The sequence below is a fragment of the Cynocephalus volans genome, chromosome 1 (assembly GCF_027409185.1).
Source record: "Cynocephalus volans isolate mCynVol1 chromosome 1, mCynVol1.pri, whole genome shotgun sequence".
In the NCBI taxonomy this organism is placed as follows: Eukaryota; Metazoa; Chordata; class Mammalia; order Dermoptera; family Cynocephalidae; genus Cynocephalus; species Cynocephalus volans.
In genome coordinates this window covers 304010876-304031191 of record NC_084460.1, presented here as the reverse complement: position 1 = coordinate 304031191, position 20316 = coordinate 304010876, and the positions used below count along the sequence as shown (strand labels likewise).

Here is a 20316-nt window from a genome sequence, read left to right as displayed (position 1 = left end):
GGACACTCACCCATTATTTTTTGAGAATTTGTTTTGTGAACTGTGACCCACATACAGAAAGGTGCCCACATCACAGATGCCTAGTGGTGAGGGTTTTCTCAACAGTGCAACCAGCCCGGGCCACAAGGCAGAGGCTCCCCGAGGCTCCTGTGCCCCGCCTGGCACGATCCCTCACCAGCAGCCACGGCCACACTGTGTGTCGCTTTCACTTTTTCTGAACTTTATATACAAGGACGCCCTGACACGTGCCCTTCTGTGTCTGGCCTCTGTCCTTCCTCCCGCTGCTGTGGCACCCACGGACTCCATGATCAGCCCTCGGGTCTCCTTTTCTGATAACTTCCCAGCGAGCCCTGGCCAGGCCAGGTGTCATCCCATGTGCTCCCATGGCAACCAGCTCTGTCCCCATGGCAACCAGCTCTGTCCCTGTGGCAACTGGAACCATCCTGGTGGGTGCAGTGCTGCGGCCGTCCATTAATCTGTGGGTGGGTAAATGGATGGATGAATGAACACATCGTCAGGAGCGTGCAGTGAGCGGGGCAGAGAGCAGCCCAGGGAGGGGTCTTCCCTCCTGGACACGGCATCCAGACCTGCTCCGATGGGGCACAGACAAGAGGGAGGGTGACAGGGGACAAGGGGATGGAATGGTGGTGGCTTTGAAGTGCTGGGATAACCTGGCTAAGTGTCAATGGCCTTCAGGGGAAGAGTGGGTTATATAATGCTGTGATCATGAGTGACAACGTGACACTGCTGTGGAATTACTTAAAAACAAGGGCGTACGTTCTGTAATGAGGAGAAACGCCGCAAGCAGGAGCCACGATGGGCCTTCCCGCTGCCCGGCGCTGGGCTGCTGCGGTCCCGCTCCCACTCAGGAAACACTGAGAAGAGGTAACACGGCATGGGAGGGAGAAACACCCACCGTGACAAGGAAAACGTGGAGAGGAAACCAGTAGGAAAGACGTGGGGTCTTTCCTCGTAGGCACCACGCTGACTGCCAGAGCCAGGGAAGCCTCCCTGCATCAGACGTGGGGACACGAGCTGGAGCATTGTAAAGTGAGGGCAGAATACTTCCCGAAGCTTCTGAGATGTGTATTGCAAAGAACAGCCTCAGGAGGAGGGGCTGGTGGTCGCCTGTGTTATCTCAGACACACTGAACCACTGGGAACATGCCAACTTCACAAAAACTGAGCAGACAGCCGAGGCGTGGACACATGTCCAGATGCCATTGGTAACGAGCATCACAATAGATGCCAAGACAGGGGGTTTGTTGATACAATGTCACCCCCTGAAGTGGCCAGTGGATGTGTTCCTGGAAGACCCCAGGAGGACTTTCAGGTTTCAAGAGGCCCCTACATGAAAATAATTATATTTATGTGATATATGAGTTCTCTCATGTGTGTCTCATGTGTACACAAGCATGTTTGTGAGTGTGTATGTGTGCATTTGTGAGTGTGCACGTGTGTGCACCTATGTGTTTGTATGCACCGTGCACACCTCTATGTGCATGTGTGTGTATGCATGTGTGCACATTGTGCTTGCATGTGTATTTGTGTTGTGCGTGTGTAGGTGTGTGCACATGCGCTCATTTGTGTGTGTGCATGTGTGTGAGGGTCTCTTGCTGCAGAGCAGCCCTGAGAGGAGCAGAGACACATTCTCCACCGCGGCCCCATCAGAGCAGAGGCTGGAAATTCTTCACCTGTTTCTCACTTTGTGTCTTCAAACACCACGACCTTGGACGGTCTGATGTGCTTGTAAAACACAGAACCGATAAACTGTAAAACAAAAGGGCATGATACATAACTGAGGGAAAACTGCAAAAGCAAGTTAAACCCTCACAGTATAATTCCTCCTAACATACATGCTCTGTTCTGCGACATTCATCACAAGAGCAAAGCAGCCGGGCACAGTTGCTTTGGGATGTTTGAAATTCCTCTTTAGAAGGAAAATAGCACTTTGGTTTCCTCGGACTCAAAGAGGGATCCTGGCACCTGGTATCCCTTGGCCTTGCTCGGGGGTCAGGGAGGTAGCGGGCGGACGGAGGAGTGCCGGTCAGTGTTCTTGTCCACGGCCACCCAGGACCTCGCATCCTGTCACCAGTGAGGATGATGTCAGGGCTGGACATGGTTTCATCCTGTGGCCACCAGAGTGGACGACCTCCTGCAAGCTCAAGTGTGATGGGGCGGCTGGGACATTGTCCATCGGCAAGAGGGGAAGCCGAGGGCTCTGAGCAGCTCTGGTGGCGGTGCTTGTGTGGGTGGGAGATGCTCATTGCTTGTAGAAAGCAGTGCGGACACCAGCGCCGGCGAGGGAGGCAGCTGTGTGCCGAGCTGAACTGCGTCTGCAGCAAACTGCACGTGCAGAGCCCACACCAGACACTGGCCGTGGCCCCGGCCTCTCGGGTGGGAGCCTGTCACCTGCTGCTACATCCCAAGGAGCATTTTCAAGGGGTCTTGTTAGCATTTCTCCTAGTCTCCTACGAATTAGTAATTGCAGAAAGCACCTTGTGTATGTGACATAGATTGTTACCATCCACGTTCATCCAGGAAGAATAATTGGTCAGACAACATATGCTGCAAACAGAGTGAAAGATTCATTCATCGTGCACCTTGTAAATAAATTATTTCTAAGGACATTAACAAAAGGTAAGAAAATAAAACACAGACTTTAAAAAGATACCTTCACCAAATGGACAAGAGTTGTTATGAACGGTTTATTTTACATATTACACATGATTTAAGTCACAGGCATATCCGTGGATATAAGCGCCAACACATTTGGTATGTCAGGAACAAGTTATGTGAAGAAATCATCCTACCACTCTGTCTAGGGAGAAATTAGCCCAGGGATTAAGTCGTGCTTTATACTTGGGTGGGTTCTCTGGCTTCTGCATGTGTCACACCTGCCAAACGTCCTGCTGCCAGCCCCTCATGCCCCCGCCAGCCCTTGGCCCGGGGGGCTGCACTGTGTGCAGCGGGAACACCTGCTTCAGGTTGACTTGGAGCATGGGAGTCACAGGCCACGGGTGGGAAGGGAAGGGAAGGGAAGTCCTCACGCTCTGGAGGTCAGCCCACAGCGGCGTCTCGGAGGGCAGCCCCTGGACGGGGTCCCTGCTGCCACTCTCCCTCCGGGTCCTGGACCGCTGCCCTGGTCCCTCTCACTGCACGGCTGCCTGCAGTTCCCAGCAGCAGGGCTGCACACATTGTCCCTTTGTTAACACCCCCTGGCACCACCCACCCTGAGCATCTTCCCTGGGTCCCCTTCTTTAAACGTGCCCCGCGAGAAAGACTGCGAACCCTCTGGGTCAAACGCCGCTGTTCTTTATGTATAAGAGGACCACTGTGATGGGGGCAGGTGAGACTTGTCTGCAGCCACAGCCTGGCGGGGTCTGGGCTGAGAAACGTGACATCAATGTGCCTCCATGCCCTGCTTAGCCAACATGGAGAAAGAGGCATCGTTCTGTGCAGGATCCTTAATTATGCCCCGACTGTATTTGATGAGTTCAAGCTGAGAGCATGGGTCTCCTGTGGTGATGTTTTACTTGGAAAACATATTTCTTCAAAGGGAGTGTACGTGTAAGAATCACGAGAAATCTTCCAGCAGGAAGCAACGGCCCTGTTACCCTGAGATGATTTAGTTTCACCAGTGGGTGGAAAGCGATAAACATTTCCAAAGACGCTGTTAAAGTGGGAGTGAACCAAGAGGTTCTGTGTGGCTGACGTGACCACAGTGTGAGCCCAGTGATGAGATGGCAGCTGTTCCAAAAGGGTTAAGAATGTTTATCCAGGGGTGGAGGGGTGAAAAAAATATTAGGTGTATCAACACCTGCACACCCGCAGAAAGAAATGATGTGTTATCTGATGCCGGGGCTGGAAATGGGCCATGTATGTGCCTGTGTATGTGCCTCTGCATGCGTATGTGCCCCTGGGTGTGTGTGCCTCTGCGTGTGTGCCTCTGTGTCTGTGTGCCTCTGCATGTGTGTGCCTCTGTGTGTGTGCCTTGTGTGCCTCTGCGTGTGTGCCTCTGTGTGTGTATGTGCCTCTGCGTGTGTGCCTGTGTGTGCCTCTGTGTGTGTGCCTGTGTGTGCCTCTGCATGTGTATGTGCCTCTGCGTGTGTGTGCCTCTGTGTGTGTATGTGCCTCTGCGTGTGTGTGCCTCTGTGTGTGTGCCTCTGTGTGTGTGCCTTGTGTGCCTCTGCATGTGTGCCTCTGCGTGTGTGCCTGTGTGTGCCTCTGCGTGTGTGCCTCTGCGTGTGTGCCTGTGTGTGCCTCTGCGTGTGTGCCTGTGTGTGCCTCTGCATGTGTGTGCCTCTGCGTGTGTGCCTCTGCGTGTGTGCCTGTGTGTGCCTCTGCGTGTGTGCCTGTGTGCCTCTGCATGTGTGTGCCTCTTTGTGTGTGCCTCTGCGTGTGTGCCTGTGTGTGCCTCTGCGTGTGTGCCTCTGCGTGTGTGCCTGTGTGTGCCTCTGCGTGTGTGCCTGTGTGTGCCTCTGCATGTGTGCCTTGTGTGCCTCTGCGTGTGTGCCTCTGCATGTGTGCCTCTGTGTGTGTGCCTTGTGTGCCTCTGCGTGTGTGCCTGTGTGTGCCTCTGCGTGTGTGCCTCTGCGTGTGTGCCTCTGCATGTGTGCCTTGTGTGCCTCTGCGTGTGTGCCTTGTGTGCCTCTGCGTGTGTGCCTGTGTGTGCCTCTGCATGTGTGTGCCTCTGCGTGTGTGCCTCTGCGTGTGTGCCTGTGTGTGCCTCTGCGTGTGTGCCTCTGTGTGCCTCTGCGTGTGTGCCTCTGCGTGTGTGCCTGTGTGTGCCTCTGCGTGTGTGCCTGTGTGTGCCTCTGCTTGTGTGCCTTGTGTGCCTCTGCATGTGTGCGTGTGTGTGCCTCTGCGTGTGTGCCTGTGTCTGCCTCTGTGTGTGTGCCTCTGCGTGTGTGCCTGTGTGTGCCTCTGCGTGTGTGCCTGTGTGTGCCTCTGTGTGTGTGCCTGTGTGTGCCTCTGCATGTGTATGTGCCTCTGCGTGTGTGTGCCTCTGTGTGTGTATGTGCCTCTGCGTGTGTGTGCCTCTGTGTGTGTGCCTCTGTGTGTGTGCCTTGTGTGCCTCTGCATGTGTGCCTCTGCGTGTGTGCCTGTGTGTGCCTCTGCATGTGTGCCTCTGCGTGTGTGCCTGTGTGTGCCTCTGCGTGTGTGCCTGTGTGTGCCTCTGCATGTGTGTGCCTGTGTGTGCCTCTGCGTGTGTGCCTGTGTGCCTCTGCATGTGTGTGCCTCTTTGTGTGTGCCTCTGCGTGTGTGCCTGTGTGTGCCTCTGCGTGTGTGCCTCTGCGTGTGTGCCTGTGTGTGCCTCTGCGTGTGTGCCTGTGTGTGCCTCTGCATGTGTGCCTTGTGTGCCTCTGCGTGTGTGCCTCTGCATGTGTGCCTCTGTGTGTATGCCTTGTGTGCCTCTGCGTGTGTGCCTGTGTGTGCCTCTGCGTGTGTGCCTGTGTGTGCCTCTGCGTGTGTGCCTGTGTGCCTCTGCATGTGTGTGCCTCTTTGTGTGTGCCTCTGCATGTGTGCCTGTGTGTGCCTCTGCGTGTGTGCCTCTGCGTGTGTGCCTGTGTGTGCCTCTGCGTGTGTGCCTGTGTGTGCCTCTGCATGTGTGCCTTGTGTGCCTCTGCGTGTGTGCCTCTGCATGTGTGCCTCTGTGTGTGTGCCTTGTGTGCCTCTGCGTGTGTGCCTGTGTGTGCCTCTGCGTGTGTGCCTCTGCGTGTGTGCCTCTGCATGTGTGCCTTGTGTGCCTCTGCGTGTGTGCCTTGTGTGCCTCTGCGTGTGTGCCTGTGTGTGCCTCTGCATGTGTGTGCCTCTGCGTGTGTGCCTCTGCGTGTGTGCCTGTGTGTGCCTCTGCGTGTGTGCCTCTGTGTGCCTCTGCGTGTGTGCCTGTGTGTGCCTCTGCGTGTGTGCCTGTGTGTGCCTCTGCTTGTGTGCCTTGTGTGCCTCTGCGTGTGTGCGTGTGTGTGCCTCTGCGTGTGTGCCTGTGTCTGCCTCTGCGTGTGTGCCTCTGCGTGTGTGCCTGTGTGTGCCTCTGTGTGTGTGCCTGTGTCTGCCTCTGCGTGTGTGCCTGTGTGTGCCTCTGCGTGTGTGCCTTGTGTGCCTCTGCGTGTGTGCCTTGCGTGCCTCTGCGTGTGTGCGTGCGTGCCTCTGCGTGTGTGCCTGTGTCTGCGTCTGCGTGTGTGCCTGTGTCTGCGTCTGCGTGTGTGCCTCTGTGTGTGTGCCTGTGTGTGCCTGTGTCTGCCTCTGCATGTGTGCCTTGTGTGCCTCTGCGTGTGTGTGCCTGCGTGTGCCTCTGCATGTGTGTGCCTCTGCGTCTGTGTGTGCCTCTGCGTGTGTGCCTGTGTCTGCCTCTGCGTGTGTGCCTGTGTGTGCCTCTGCGTGTGTGTGTGCGTGTACAAGCCTCCGCATATTAAAAGTGTTGGTGGGAAGCATGCTAATCCTTAGAACAACTTTTATTATCTTTTCTGTAGGATCAGAAGTGATTGATTTTGATGGAAAAAGTTCACTGCTTTACAGATTTGCTAAAAATACCAGGAGTCCAGAAAAAGACATCATTTCTTTGAGATTTAAAACGATGCAGAGTGATGGGATTCTCATCCACAGAGAGGGAGGCCACGGGGGCAGCATCAGCCTGGAGTTAGTGACGGGGAAGCTGCTTCTACGCACTGGTTCAGGTAACGTGAGCCACCAGGAGCCCAGCAAGCCGGTTACGCAGGTGTCCTTTGTCTGAGGTACTGCAGTACCTCACCTTTTGACCATCGTTACAGATGGAAGGACTTGCACCTGAGAGTCCTGTGCTTGCATAAAACACACTTTATACGTTAGTAGTTGACAGAAGGACAGTGGCAGGTGCACTTTACATCGTGCAAGTTCAGTGACGGCTACATCCTGCGGTTCCTCAGCCTGGGCACTGCTGACGTTCTGGTCCAGATGGTTCTCTGTAACAGGGCCTGTCCTGTGGTCAGTTGGGTGTTTAGCAGCAGCCCTGTCCCCTACCCACAGGATGCCAGGAGCCCACACCCCAAGCCATCACGGCCATCAGAAATGTCTCCCGATGTGGCCAAGTGTCTCTCGGGTGGCAAGTTGTCCTGGTTAGGAGCTGCTGTCCTGTCCTAACAGAACGAGGACACAGTGCTGCTCCTGAGAGTCCACAGCAGTGACAGGGGAGGGGTGAGTAGGGATGGGGTCATGACAGCACTGGGAGAGGCCAGTGCCTCGGGCATCGTGGTTCTGGATGGGGCCTCACCACGCTGGTTTCCCTCTGCCCAGGCACGGGCACCCCACCGTCGCCGCCCCCCGGGGGCCTGGTGCTGGGCAGCCTGCTGGATGACGAGCACTGGCACACAGTGCTGCTGGAGTGCTCCGGCCGGCAGGTGAGCCTCACGCTGGACAGGCACTCGCGGCACGTCTGGGCACATGGAGGTCGGAGCCTGCTGGACCTGGACCATGAGGTGCGGTTTTGTCGGTTAGCCCCTGGTGTGACCTCAGTGCCACCCAGTCCTGGGAGAGAGAGGAGCCGTTCACAGTGTTCAGACTGCAGAGGGAGGTTCCCCAGCCAGAAGCTCATGGGGGCATCGGCTGGCAGCCCTGCAGTACCAGGTCCAGGGACAGGCACAGAGCAAGAGACAGCCGGTGTCCTTTTAACCCAGGACTCAGGTCTCTTCCCGTCACAGCACACATGTAATTACCACCTGTGAAAACTGGAAGAATTAGGCAATGTTTCCAACTAGGTGTGTTAGTCAGCAACAGATTCAGTGCACAGTCCTATTTCTCGGTTTTTAAAAGGCCAGCTATACTCAGCCCACTGCACACACGCATCTGAATCACTCTAAGATATAACATTTTGATGCCATTTTTGTAAGATATTTCCAAGGCCATGAACTGTCAAAACAAATGAATAGATGTTTCTGTGTTCATTTGGCATAAATGGACGTAGCAGATCCAGCCCCAGACAACTGCTATCTGCCTGGCACCAGCCACAATTTCAGTGCCCTGAACTCTCAAGGTCTCAGCAAAGACAGCACAGGATATTTCATACACAGATGATTGTGCATACCACACAGAGTGGATACAAGCTAAAGTATCTTTCCAGTTTCTTGCACACATTTACTTGTGTGCAGGTTTGTTTCTGCACAGATGAAAACACCCTGTGCATGGACATAAAGAGGTAACGTCCCCTCCCCAGGTACATGTCACACACAGCCAGGCCTGACAGCCCCCTCAATGGGATCGGTCATGGCTCTATTACACATGGCATCAGACAGGGTGGTTCCCTGATGCAGACCCTGGAACATTAAAGTTGAGCTCTGGGGGAAGAGCACAGCATGGTGGGGACAGCAGGACAGGGGCGTGGGGGAGACAGGACACAGACGGGAATCTCAGGCCGGGTCCCAGGGAGCAAGTCCCGCCGGACCCCGTGGGGCTCTGAGTGGAGGCTGCATCCCAAAGTTTCTCACCTGAGTCAGGAGAACCCGCCATCCTCTGCAGACGGTCACCCCAAGGCAATGAAAGTTCCCAGAGAGAAAGTACATTAAGGGGGAAGGGAGATGGAGCTGCACAAAACATCCTGCAGGACCAGAGGGGTAGGGGTGGGGCCTGGCGTTCTGGTGCGGGGACCCTGTGTCTCAGCCCACCCTCCTCTGACCACCCCGTCACAGGTGGCAACAGCTCCTTTTCCTCCCAAGTGCCCCAGTTTGAAGCTAAATCACCTTTCCCCCCTATGTATGGGTGCAGACGCTCCAGCGTGAGTGGGTGTTGGCTCATGTGAAATGTTTTAGGGTCTATGTCTCAGAATTTTATTTAAAATTAACAAACACTATGTTATAAAATTAGGCAAAATTAATCTACCTGTGACTGTTTCTATTCTACCCATGAATTGTAAATGTTTTAAGCAGATTGTCAGAAAATCACTGAAGAATGCTACTGATGTGATGTTTCTTTCTAAGATCAGCTTTGGGGGGATCTTAGCACCTGGAAAGCCAGTGACGTTTCAGAGGAAGAGCTTCCGTGGATGTTTAGAAAACATTAATGTTAATGGAGAGGACATCATTGACTTGGCCAAGCGGCACAGACCACAGATCCTCATTACCGTGAGTCCCCTGGGGACTGGCTGGTGTCTGAGAGGTGGCTTCCCGGCTGCTCCTAAATGTCCAAATGTCCAAGGTGATGTCATTAATCTGGCAGCTTCCTCAGAGTGGCGGTGGGCACGTGACACGTGAGCCCGGCCAGAGCGAAGGGAACTGATGTATGTTCTTTATATGAGACAAGGAAACACGCTCTTGCTTAAAACGTAAAAAGAAGATGAAGTCTCAGCTTGCATTTTCCTTGAGTGGAGATGTCATTACTCTCCAGAGGCTAGTCCCCTCAGACGCAATTCCCAGTGAGCCAGCGGGGTCTCAGAACCCCACAGGGAGAGCTCCCAGGTTCCTGACATTCAATATCACGGCACTTGAGACATTTGGAGCAGAGCGTTTGCTGTGGAAGTTTGAACACAGGCGTGTAATCAATATGCTATTGTAATATTCTCTGTGACTCACAGGCAGATGACAGACAGACGCTCAGCATGGCGTCATTTAATCTGAGGCTGACTCCAGGCTGAAATCCCAGACATGCTTCCCAATGGCTGTGGCATTTGGACATGGTTTTGATCACTCTGTGCCGGCTCATTATTTGTATACACCAGTTAATACAGCATTCTGGTTAAAATCCCAATCTCCTGGGCTTTGTTAACGAACCCACTCCTGAAAGATGAATTTTTCACATTGGGCTGAGCCCTCCTGATGTGGCAGAAGCCAGTGGCTCCAGCCAGTGCCTCTTGCGGGTCCTTCTGCAAAGGCTGCCACCTCCCATGACCCCGGGCCTCGCCCGGAAGCTCATCCAGATGTGCGTAAAGTGAGGTCCCCTGTACTCGGGTGAGAACCCTGTTTCAGCATCTTTACATCTTCAGGAGGACGGTGTGTTGGGACCAGTGGGGCCAAGTCTGGGAAGCTGAGTAGGCGGCTGTGCTCATCCAGTGCCAGGGTAAGCGTCACCTGAATGTCCGCTGGGCTCCTTCCTGGATGCCAGTCACTGGGGAGGACACAGGAGATGCCAGGAAGGTCACCGGAATCTGGTGGGGGTTGGACAGAGAACAGGTTATCCCAGAGAAGCTGGGGTGACAGGCAGAGTCCACCTGCCTGCAATGGAAGTGTCCGGAAGCCCCTCAGCACTGCCTCTGTCTCTTCCATTCTCAGGGAAACATCTCCTTCTCCTGCTCACACCCACAGACAGTGCCAGCCACGTTTCTGAGCACCAGGAGCTACTTAGCACTGCCTGGCACCCCCGGGGAAGACGGGGCTTCGGTCAGCTTCCAGTTCCGGACGTGGAACAGTGCAGGGCTGCTGCTGTCCAGCCAACCTCGCCCAGGCTCAGGGGGTCTCCTCCTCACCCTCAAGGATGGGAGCCTCAAGCTGAGTGTGCACCTGCCCCCAGGACATGCACAAGGTGACATCACTGCAGGTAATGTGTGTTCCTGGAGCTTCAGAGCATGGCTGTGTCACCTCAGATCTCCACAGAGCTTTACACACAAAGAGCATGAATTTTAATGATGACTCCTGGCGTCCTAAGACACTTAGGTCCCCACTCCAGGCACCTGAACCTGACACACCGAATTTGAACAGGGATGGCCACCCCACCCTGTCCCACCAGCAGCATGCCTGGGGGTTGGGGTTACCTGAGAAAGTCTCCTCCACTTCCTGACACCCTTCCCACCCTATAGCATTAGTGCTTTGTTAATAACACACCCAGGTGTGCACACCTCCCTCTGGCACTTTGCATCTTCTGATGTGCTTGGTTCATTGTGAAATATGACAATGAAAGTGGCTGTTGGTCTCATGCATGGAAGAAGGCTAGTTGTGAGACTCTTGGGAACCCCTTCCAGCCCAGGTGCTCACTGCACAAGCTGAGGGTGGCCAAACCCATAGGGACATCCCAGCCAAGATGCTCCTGGGGGCCGAGCCCTCTGCTCATCTCATGACCCACTCCCACCTGCAGAAAGGGGCATTTTTTTGTTGGACAGAGGCTTTGATAAGACTTTTGAGGTAGAGCACCTCTGCTGGCCCATTCCTGAGCCCCAGAGAGGCCTGCCCATCACACAAATGGGAAACCAGGTGAGCGCTGTCCCATGTACTGCTGTCCCCACTGCCACAGGCCCACACCTAAGCCCCAGAGAGGCCCACCCACAACCCAAGAAATAGCTGAGACAGCCCACTGCACACTCAACTGCATTTATACAAAGAAAAGCCACCAGCAGAGCCTACAGATAGAGGAATAAGTGTTTCCCCTGACAGCCCATTCCAGACTAATAGAAGAAACAAACACCCTACCAGATGACCAAAAACCAGGGAAAAAATACTAGAACTACAAATAAACAAGAAGATATGGCACCACTTAAGGAATATGATAATTCTCAAGTACCAGAAACCATAGAACAGGAAACCCTTGATGTCTGAAAAGGAATTCTGAGCACTGATCTTACGAAAACTCAAAGAGATAAGAGAAGAATCAATTAGAGAACACCATAAAACAAGAAAAAAATATCCAGGATATGAAGGAGGAAATTTACAAAGAGATTAATACCCTAAAAAAGAATGTAACAGAACTTCTAGAACTGAAGGATTCACTCAATGAAATAAAAAACAGAACAGAAAGCTTGAGCAGCAGGCTAGAGAAAGCAGAAGAAAGAATTTCATACCTCGAAGATGGTGTTTTTGAAATAACCCAGCCAGACAAAAAAAAAAGGAAAAAAGAATTTTAAAAAATGAAGAATGTCTAAGAGTGCTATCAGACAACCTTAAGCACACAAACATCTTAATCATGGGTGTCCCTATTTGCAGATGACATGATTCTATATAGAGAAAAACATAAAGACTCTACCAATAAACTCTTAGAGCTGATTAATAATTTCAGTAATGTTTTAGGATACAAAATCAATGCCCCCAAATTAGTTTCATTTATATTCTCCAATAACAAGCAAACAGAAAGAGAAATGAAAAAAGTAAGCCCATTTACAATAGTCGCCCAAAACAGCAACAACAACAAAACACTAGGAATCAATTTAACCAAGAAGGTGAAAGATCTCTACAATGAGAGCTACAAATCACTGTTGAAAGAAATTAAAGAAGACACAAAAAGATGTAAAGACATTCTATGCTCTTGGACTACAAGAATTAACATTTGTGAAAATGTCTATACTACCCAAAGCAATCTGCAAATTCAATGCAATTCCCATCAAAATACATTATTCACAGAAACATAAAAAATAATCCTAACATTCATATGGAACAACAAAAGACCCCAAATAGCCAAAGCAATCCTGAGCAAATAAATAAAGCTGGAGGTATAACACTACCTGACTTCAAATTATACTACAAAACTATAGTAACCAAAACAGCATGGTACTGGCATACAAATGGACACTTAGACCAATGGAACAGAATAGGCAGCCCAGAAATCAACCCACAGACTTACAGCCAACTGATATTTGACAAAGGCAAAGACTGACTCTTCAATAAGTGGTGATGTGAAAACTGGACATGCATATGCAGAAGAATGAAACTAGACATGCACCTCTCATCATATACCAAAATCAACTCAAAATGGATTAAGACTTAAGTATAAGACCTGAAGCTGTGAAACTACCAAGGGAAAATATAGGAGAAACACTTCAAGAAGTAGGACTGAGCAAAGAGTTTATGAACAAGACCCCAAATCACAAGCAACAAAAGAAAAAATAAACAAATGGGACTATATCAAAGTAAAAAGCTACTGCACAGCAAAAGAAACAATCAACAGAGTGAAAAGACAAGCCGCAGAATGGGAGTAAATATTTTCAAACTACACATCTGACAGGGGATTAATATCCAGAATATACCAGGAATTCAAGCAATTATGCAGTAGAAAAACAAATAAACTAATTAAAAACTGGGCAAAGGAGCTGAATAGACATTTTTTTAAGGAAGACATACAAATGGCCAACAGGCACTTTAGAAAATGCTCAGCATCACTAGTCATCAGGGAAATGCAAATTAAAGCCACATTGAGATATCATCTCACCCCAGTTAGACTGGCTAAAACCAAAAAGACAGAGAATAACATGTGGTGATGAGGATGTGGAGAGAAGGAAACACTCCTGCACTGTTGGTGGGATTGGTGGGACTGTAAATTAGTCCACAATGGAAAACAGTATGGAGGTCTCTCAAACAACTACAGATAGATCTTCCATACGATCCAGCAATCCCACCTCTGGGTATATGCCCAGAGGAATGGAAATCATCATGTTGAAGGGACACCTGCACTCCCATGTTCATCACAGCTGTGTTCACAATAGACAGGATATGGAAGCAACTAAGTGACCATTGATGGATGACTGGATAAGGAAAATGTGGTATATTATATACACCACGGAATGCTACTCTGCCATAAAAAAAGAATGAAATTCTGCCATTTTCGGCAACATGGATGAGCTTGGAGAATATTATGTTGAATGAAATAAGCCAGACATAGAGGGGAAAACACCACATGTGCTCACTCATAAGTGGGAGCTAAGAGAGAAAGAAGGAAGGAAGGAAAGACCACAGTGGTGCATTGGACTTGCAGAGGGAGAGAGCAGACCTAGGGATGGAGGGGGAAAGGGAGAAAGGTTGGGGATCAATTGGGTGGGGGACATGAGGAATAATCACAATTTGTGGTAATAGGCATGCTGACACTATTGATCTGACCATCACATCTTGGGTACAGGTGGTGACGGTCAACTCTATACCCCATGAATATGCATAATCAATAAAATAAATAAATACATAAATAAAAAGTCAGGAAATTCACAACAGAATCTAGATGTCTGTCTTCTTATGAAAAACTGGGAATCTGGTAACTCCAGGAGTCTATGCTCCCTATAGAGCCACGTTCTCCTCGGCAGGTGCAGGAGGTACAGCTGTGACCTGCATTGCCACCCCCACCCTGTCAGTGTGGGCCTTCGATGGCCATTGGATGATGGGAGATTGATAATATGAGCAAGTCCACTGTGCCCAGGAGCAGCTTCCTCAGCCCCATCCTCCTCCCTGGCCCTGGGCAGAGCCTTACTTTCCTGGGACACCTCACCTGTGCCTGGCTCCCTGCTGAGGCCATCAGGATTAACAGCCTCCACGTGGGGAGACATCTCAACAAGCATGATCTGGAGACATAAATCCCTTTAGGTCCAGGTGAGGGATTTGTGACTCTGTGTCAGCAGATGTGTGAGGACAGACTGGCCTGATGCAGCCCTCGATGTTCGCACGTGTGTTTGCTTACACGTGTGTTTGCTTACACGTGGTTGCAACAGGCATGTCCCCTGCAAAGCTCGCTGCGTGGTTTCGCTATCACAGCAGCTGCTGTGCAGACTCAGGATCCTCAGCTGGAGAGAGTGAAGTAGCAGGAGGGTAACCTAAAGCTGTCCTTTATCCATCCTGGGATTTGGGGGGATGACTGCACTTACACAGGCCCCCAGAAGTTAAGTGACAAAGATGGAGCGGGTCGGTGTCCTGGCATGTGGTGTTGGTCCGTCCAGGATGCACTGTGGGGTGGACGTGCATGTGTGTGGGGGGGGGTCCCTTCAGCCCTTCTTTGGGATCCTGCACCTGCTGGACTCATTGTTTTTTTATCACTTTTTGTAAGTACTTGTGAGGTCTGTGGCTTACGGGTGTCTCTTTTACCTGATGTGATTTGATTCCCCAGGTGTTGGGTTAAATGATGGGCGGTGGCATTCTGTCTCCTTGATGGCTACAAGGAGCCACCTGAGCATGAGGGTGGACGAGGACGTGGCCTCCACTGTCCACACTGTGGCCTCCGTGGAGACCTACTCGGGGGTCGCCTACTACTTTGGAGGTGAGTGGGGCGCAGCACGCCAACACCCCCGATGTTCCTCTTCGCTGCCCTTGCAGGCTGCGGCAGTGATTCTTCTCATGGTTTTCACTCTCCCTCGTGTGGCACATTCCCCCAAAGTTCCGCAAACACGGGGAACCTCACTTTTCTAAGAGGCTTCATGGAGGTATAATTCACATTATGAAAGAGAGTCCCTGTGGCACTAGGAGCTCATGTACCTCGTTGCACTTCTCAGGGCTCCCTGCTCTAGTCTTCCTGTAGCCCACACCCCGCATGCCGAGAGGTCCCACGTGCACCTCCCGCCCTGACGTCCCCCCTGGTGCAGGCTCGGCTGAGGAGACAGCCTGTAAAGGTCCTCTGTCTGCAGTGCACCAGGTGGGCCCCCGGTGTGACCGTCTCATGTTGCTGGTCTATTCTGGCCTCATCTGCTCACATGTAGGATTCATTATGGTGAGGCTGATCTGCATAGGGACAGCGGCGCTGTGCACCTGCCACGGAGAATTCTGCTGTTGGTGGCTCACTTCTCCCTTCCCCCCAGACCGAGCTTTCTTTGTGAAGTTGCTTCTAGCAGCTCCCCCACATCCTGACATAGGTTTCTGCATTTGCCCCATTGATGACAGATTCCCGTCAGCCCCAGCAGACCCTCTGCGCTGCTCAGTTCACCTACCCCCTGCTGCTGCTCTGAGCTCTCTGAGCTTCACAGCACAGGTGCCTGGTACAGAGACACCTGGGCAACCTCCTGCCACGCTGGGAGCCATAGAACCGGCTGTCTCCCTCGCAGTCTCGGATAAACTCCAGTCAATTGGGATTAGGTTTGTTCCAGAAATCTTTACATCTCAGCACTTTGGCCTGTGGCCTCACAGCTGGACACCTCTGCTCACGAAGGGCGAGCTGAGCTGCACCTGTCTCGGTCCCTCGGCTCTTTCTTTGCTGAGGTCTGTAGCCACGTGTGTGCGTATCTCTGGGAAGACACGTGACTCCCTCTGTGGCTGCTGTCTCCACTTTTGACAAAGTTTCAGAATCTATTTTGTTCTGAAAGAATTAAATGATAACATTTTATGAGAAAGGGAGATTAGCAAAATAGTTCTAACCCTATTTCTGGAATATAGTGGTTGCTCAAAACTTTTTTATTGCATTAATATCTGTTCAGCCCTAATATAGTAAATGGTAAGAGATAAAGTGGATCTCATCGACGGAGCTAACCCATGTTTACTATGTTCAGTTTTCTGTAGGCACTTAGCTGTTTGAACTATGTGTGTTACTCTTAAAATAAGAAAATGATGGATGAAGGCTTCAGAGGTTGAATTGATTTTTGTGACATAATTTTTAATTTGAAACTTAAAATTTCCACATGGCTAGCATATAGCATTTTAATGTACTTTATAACAGCTGGAGATATACACACATGCTTGCATTTGTCATTAGTGTAAATTATTGGAAAGAGAAAGTATTGAATAGTTATAACTGTTATTAAAACCTGAGTGAAGACTAAACATGCAATTACCATGGGAAATCAGTACGCATCACGCAGGACTCGAGATGCCGCGCTTTTGTAATTACCAGTTCTTTGATATTTGTCACCGATTATTCACACAGAGCAGCAGGACACCTCTTAAAAAGTAAGAACTTAAACTTAGTGGGTGAACTCCATGCTTAACAAAACTATTTCAGTTTGTCCAAATATATCTTAAGATGGTCATAACACCTTAACCTACATTTTAAATAGTAATATAATGTGATAATTTTTACTATATGGATAATTTGTAGATTTCCTAGATTTAAAACAATTATCAATCTGTTTTAGTCATAATTAGGGAAGAATGATGCTCTGGGCTAGAGATTAGTGAGGCGTTATCTCACGAGGTGAAGAGTAGGTATAAAAGGCAAGGTCACAAAACAAAATCAGTGCAAAAGTGTTTGGCATTAAACAATAGTAATGCTGCATGTGTACGGATGTGCCCATTTGCATTTAGTGGTAATTAAGTAAAAACAAAGATGTGCTTGGGGCGCCCTGCTCCCCACAGTCCCCAGCCACTCTGAGCACCTCCTGTCCTGCAGCCACCTGGGAGCACAGATCCTCCTACTGCAGTAGTGGCTCCTGCTGTGTGGAGGGACAGAGCCCCTGCACAAGGCGCTGTGATGCTGCAACTCATGTGGCACTTCTGAGAGCAGTGATCCGATGTGACCCTGCAAGGCACGGCCCAGGAGCCACTGCACAGGGACCTCGACATGGTTGGGTAAATGATGATGGTCTAACTTTGGGAGTGACCCAAATGTTCACATCCTTTTTATACAGCAGATTATATAGGGTGGTTTTTTCTATACAGTGTACTTGCTATTGCACAGAGTCGCTTTTTAATGTATTAAGATGTTAATGTCAAAATTTAATTTTTGGTTATATGTTTGACTAAGTCATCTAAGACAAAAATGATTGTTATAAAAGCAAATGTGCATTTTCCTTCTTCTGCTTATGCGAGTCTTCAGGGCCACGGGATGTGAGCACGCCCGCGACTGTGCCCTGGCGCATGCAGGCTTAATAAGACTCCTCCCAGTCTACACTTTCAGCAATTCTTACATATAATAATAAAACCTGTTATTTCATTTCTAATTTTAAATCCGTGTGCATCTGATTTTTTCACTTAATATTCATAATGATAAAAGGAGTTAAATTTTCTAGCGTACTTAAAAAAATCAGGCTTTGAATTCAGAGTGAATTTTAAATCCTAACGTATGTCCATCTTCCTTACATTCCTGATTCCAGGGTTACTTTGTGCTCTGCTGACCTTTCACTCTCCCCCCGGTGAGGAGAGGCCTTCTCGTGAGTGGCAGGGAATCTAAACACGGTGTCTGGGCAGGAGGTGGCACCGTGCAGTGCCGTGTCCCCTCACCATGCTCTCTTGTCTCCTGTGTGGAACCCTCAGGCTGCCTCCCTCGCAGCTCCGGGCCTGGCTGTGAGCACACAGCGGGCGGATTCCAGGGATGCCTGCGGCTCGTCTCCATCAGTGGCCGGGACGTGGACCTGATCTCCGTGCAGCAGGGCACCCTGGGCAGCTTCAGCGACCTGCACATCGACACCTGCGGCATCCTGGACAGGTAGGGCAGCGTTCTGCCACGCCACACGTGAAACGTTCAGGGTAGACTTCAAAAGAAACTCAGTTGGGAAATAGACACCCCCCCCCCCCGCCTCCAACGTTATACAAGAAGTGAGGTAGTTTTATTTTGTAAGAAAAAGTAAGGAACTTGTGTCTGTAATTGAAGGAAATGGCTTCTTTCGAGCGATGGCATGTGGTAAGAATGCTACTCTCAAAGGCTCACTGACAGCAAATTCTCTAGATGTTGCTATAATCATCCACAGTCACTGGAGAGAAGATAAGTAAAATGTAAAAAAAAGTTGAAAATAAAAGGAGCGTAAACGTCGTTATGGCAGCAACAGTCAGGCTCTGTAGCGTGGATCACCTGGGTGCACAGAGTGGCTGTGCAGTGCCATTCCCCTTGCAAGTGCCGATGTACTTGGGGGTAAACTTCACAATTTGAAAACCTCTCTCCTGTTTTCACTTGTCTGAGCAATTCAGTCAGAGTAAGCATTTGCCTATTTTTTAATCTATTTTCAGGTTTATCAGGCCTCTTAGTCCTGGTTTAAAGAATAATTGGAATTCAGTGTTGTGTGTCACCAAATTTATCATCATTTACAATAGATCAGGAAAACACAATTGCCACCAGTTGAATGACTCATTCACTAAACCCCGAGTTCTTTTAAACTGAGAATCATTTCCCCATATGTACGTGTTCCATTCATCTGGGGTGGGAAATCCTGATGAAAGATTCGGAAAAGGAGACTTTGGCCAATAAACCTCAACTTTTATTTTTGGATTACATGGCTTTAGGGTGTAGAAACTATCACCTCATGGGTAAGTCATGGCCACACAGCTCTGCAGGACAGACCTGGAACTCGGGGTGGATGTTCAGGAGGCTTCCGAGGCCCGCTCCCCTCTGCAAGGAGGCCCCACGTGGGCCGACTCCGCAGGCGGGATGGGTTGGTGGGGAGCTCTCCTGTTCTCAGCCCTGGGAGAGTCAGCGGCCCTCGGTCGGTTGTGTCTGCTACCACCTCGGCTCGTGGAAAGTTATTTTAGTACCTTTAGTAACGTGGTGATTCAGTTACCCGTTTCTTCCCAGTGTGGATATGTTCTAACACCACAGCTTTTCACAAGGAATATAACTAATCCAGTCTGCAAGTGAAACTCTTTTGAATAAAAGTGGATTTTTAACACACACATAGACAAATTTGTCATTATGGTAGCACACAGAAAAATATGTTTAATAATATTTATCAACTTAGAAAAAGATCATAAATGTTAATTTAGTGTTTTTAAATAAAACTTCAGGCTAAGATTTAAGGGAGTAACATAAAACTAACTGGCATTTTCAGTGACAGACAGTTATGTATAGTAACTCTGGGTGGGTTTTGTTTTTAACTTCTAAAAGTGTCTCATCTCGTGTTTATGTGCTCTCGGAAGAAATAGAAAGAAATACATACATTTGCTGTTGTGTGTACCAGTAGTCTGTTCTTTTTTAGTTGTGTAGAAAGCTCACGTCCGTTTCTCCATTTCCGTGGTGATGGACGTCTTGATTGTCTCCGGTTTTTGAGTGCACAGACAAAGCTGTTATAAGCACCACGTGCACGCTAGGTATGGACACGCCTCCGCTTACCTTGGGTAAACGCCAGGAAGGGAATGGCTGGTGTCTGCATTTTCATGCCAATTTTAGAACTAGCTTGTAAACTTCTTTAAAAACTTCCTCTGGGAGTTTGATTAGGATTTTGCTGAATTCATGTATCCCTTAGAGGAGGACTGTGGCCTTCCGTGGACAGTGAGAAACTGCACTTGCAGCCTCTCTCCTGCCCCAGGCCTTGGCTGTGGTCGCTGCGCATTTCACCCTACACAGGTTGCAAATCCTCCCTACACTGTGCTTGCTTTGCTTAAACTGTCAATTCTCTTTTAACAAAATGTAAATAATATGCAACACACACATGTGCGCACACGTGAAATGCAGTTGCCACATTGCTGCTTTGTGCTCCATTGTGCAGATGGATGTTGACATTCTGTATCTGTGTGAAGAACTTCCTTTAACTGTTGTTTTCCAGGGCTGTTGACGATGGGTCCTCTGAATGCTCTCGAGTCTGGTCGAGTGTTTGTTCCACCTTTGTTCTCTCCTCTCTAGCAGGGCTGCTCTGCGCTCTCCTGTCTCCCGTTGGCTCGGACAAGAAATCTCCTCTTAGCCTCTCCTCTCTTCCTCTGAATGAGACACGTCGTTTCCCCGGGTGCTTTTAAGATTTTGTCTTTATTACCGGTTTTAAGAAATTTTATTATGAGGTGGCTTAGTGTGGTTTTATGTAGTTTTATTCATATTTGTGTGCTTGTGG

At 49.9% G+C, this 20316-nt stretch overlaps 1 protein-coding gene across 1 annotated transcript in view; it reads left to right on the top strand.

Annotated features, from left to right (window-relative positions):
* The window catches only part of LOC134370151 (contactin-associated protein-like 4), a 167595-nt gene that overhangs the window by 78712 nt on the left and 68567 nt on the right, over positions 1–20316 (top strand). The window contains exons 5-10 of the mRNA XM_063087160.1: positions 6473–6676; positions 7272–7453; positions 8948–9091; positions 10235–10499; positions 14751–14900; positions 17819–17990. Coding sequence (XP_062943230.1) covers positions 6473–6676; positions 7272–7453; positions 8948–9091; positions 10235–10499; positions 14751–14900; positions 17819–17990 — 1117 coding nt within the window. The remainder of the gene's footprint in view (positions 1–6472; positions 6677–7271; positions 7454–8947; positions 9092–10234; positions 10500–14750; positions 14901–17818; positions 17991–20316) is intronic.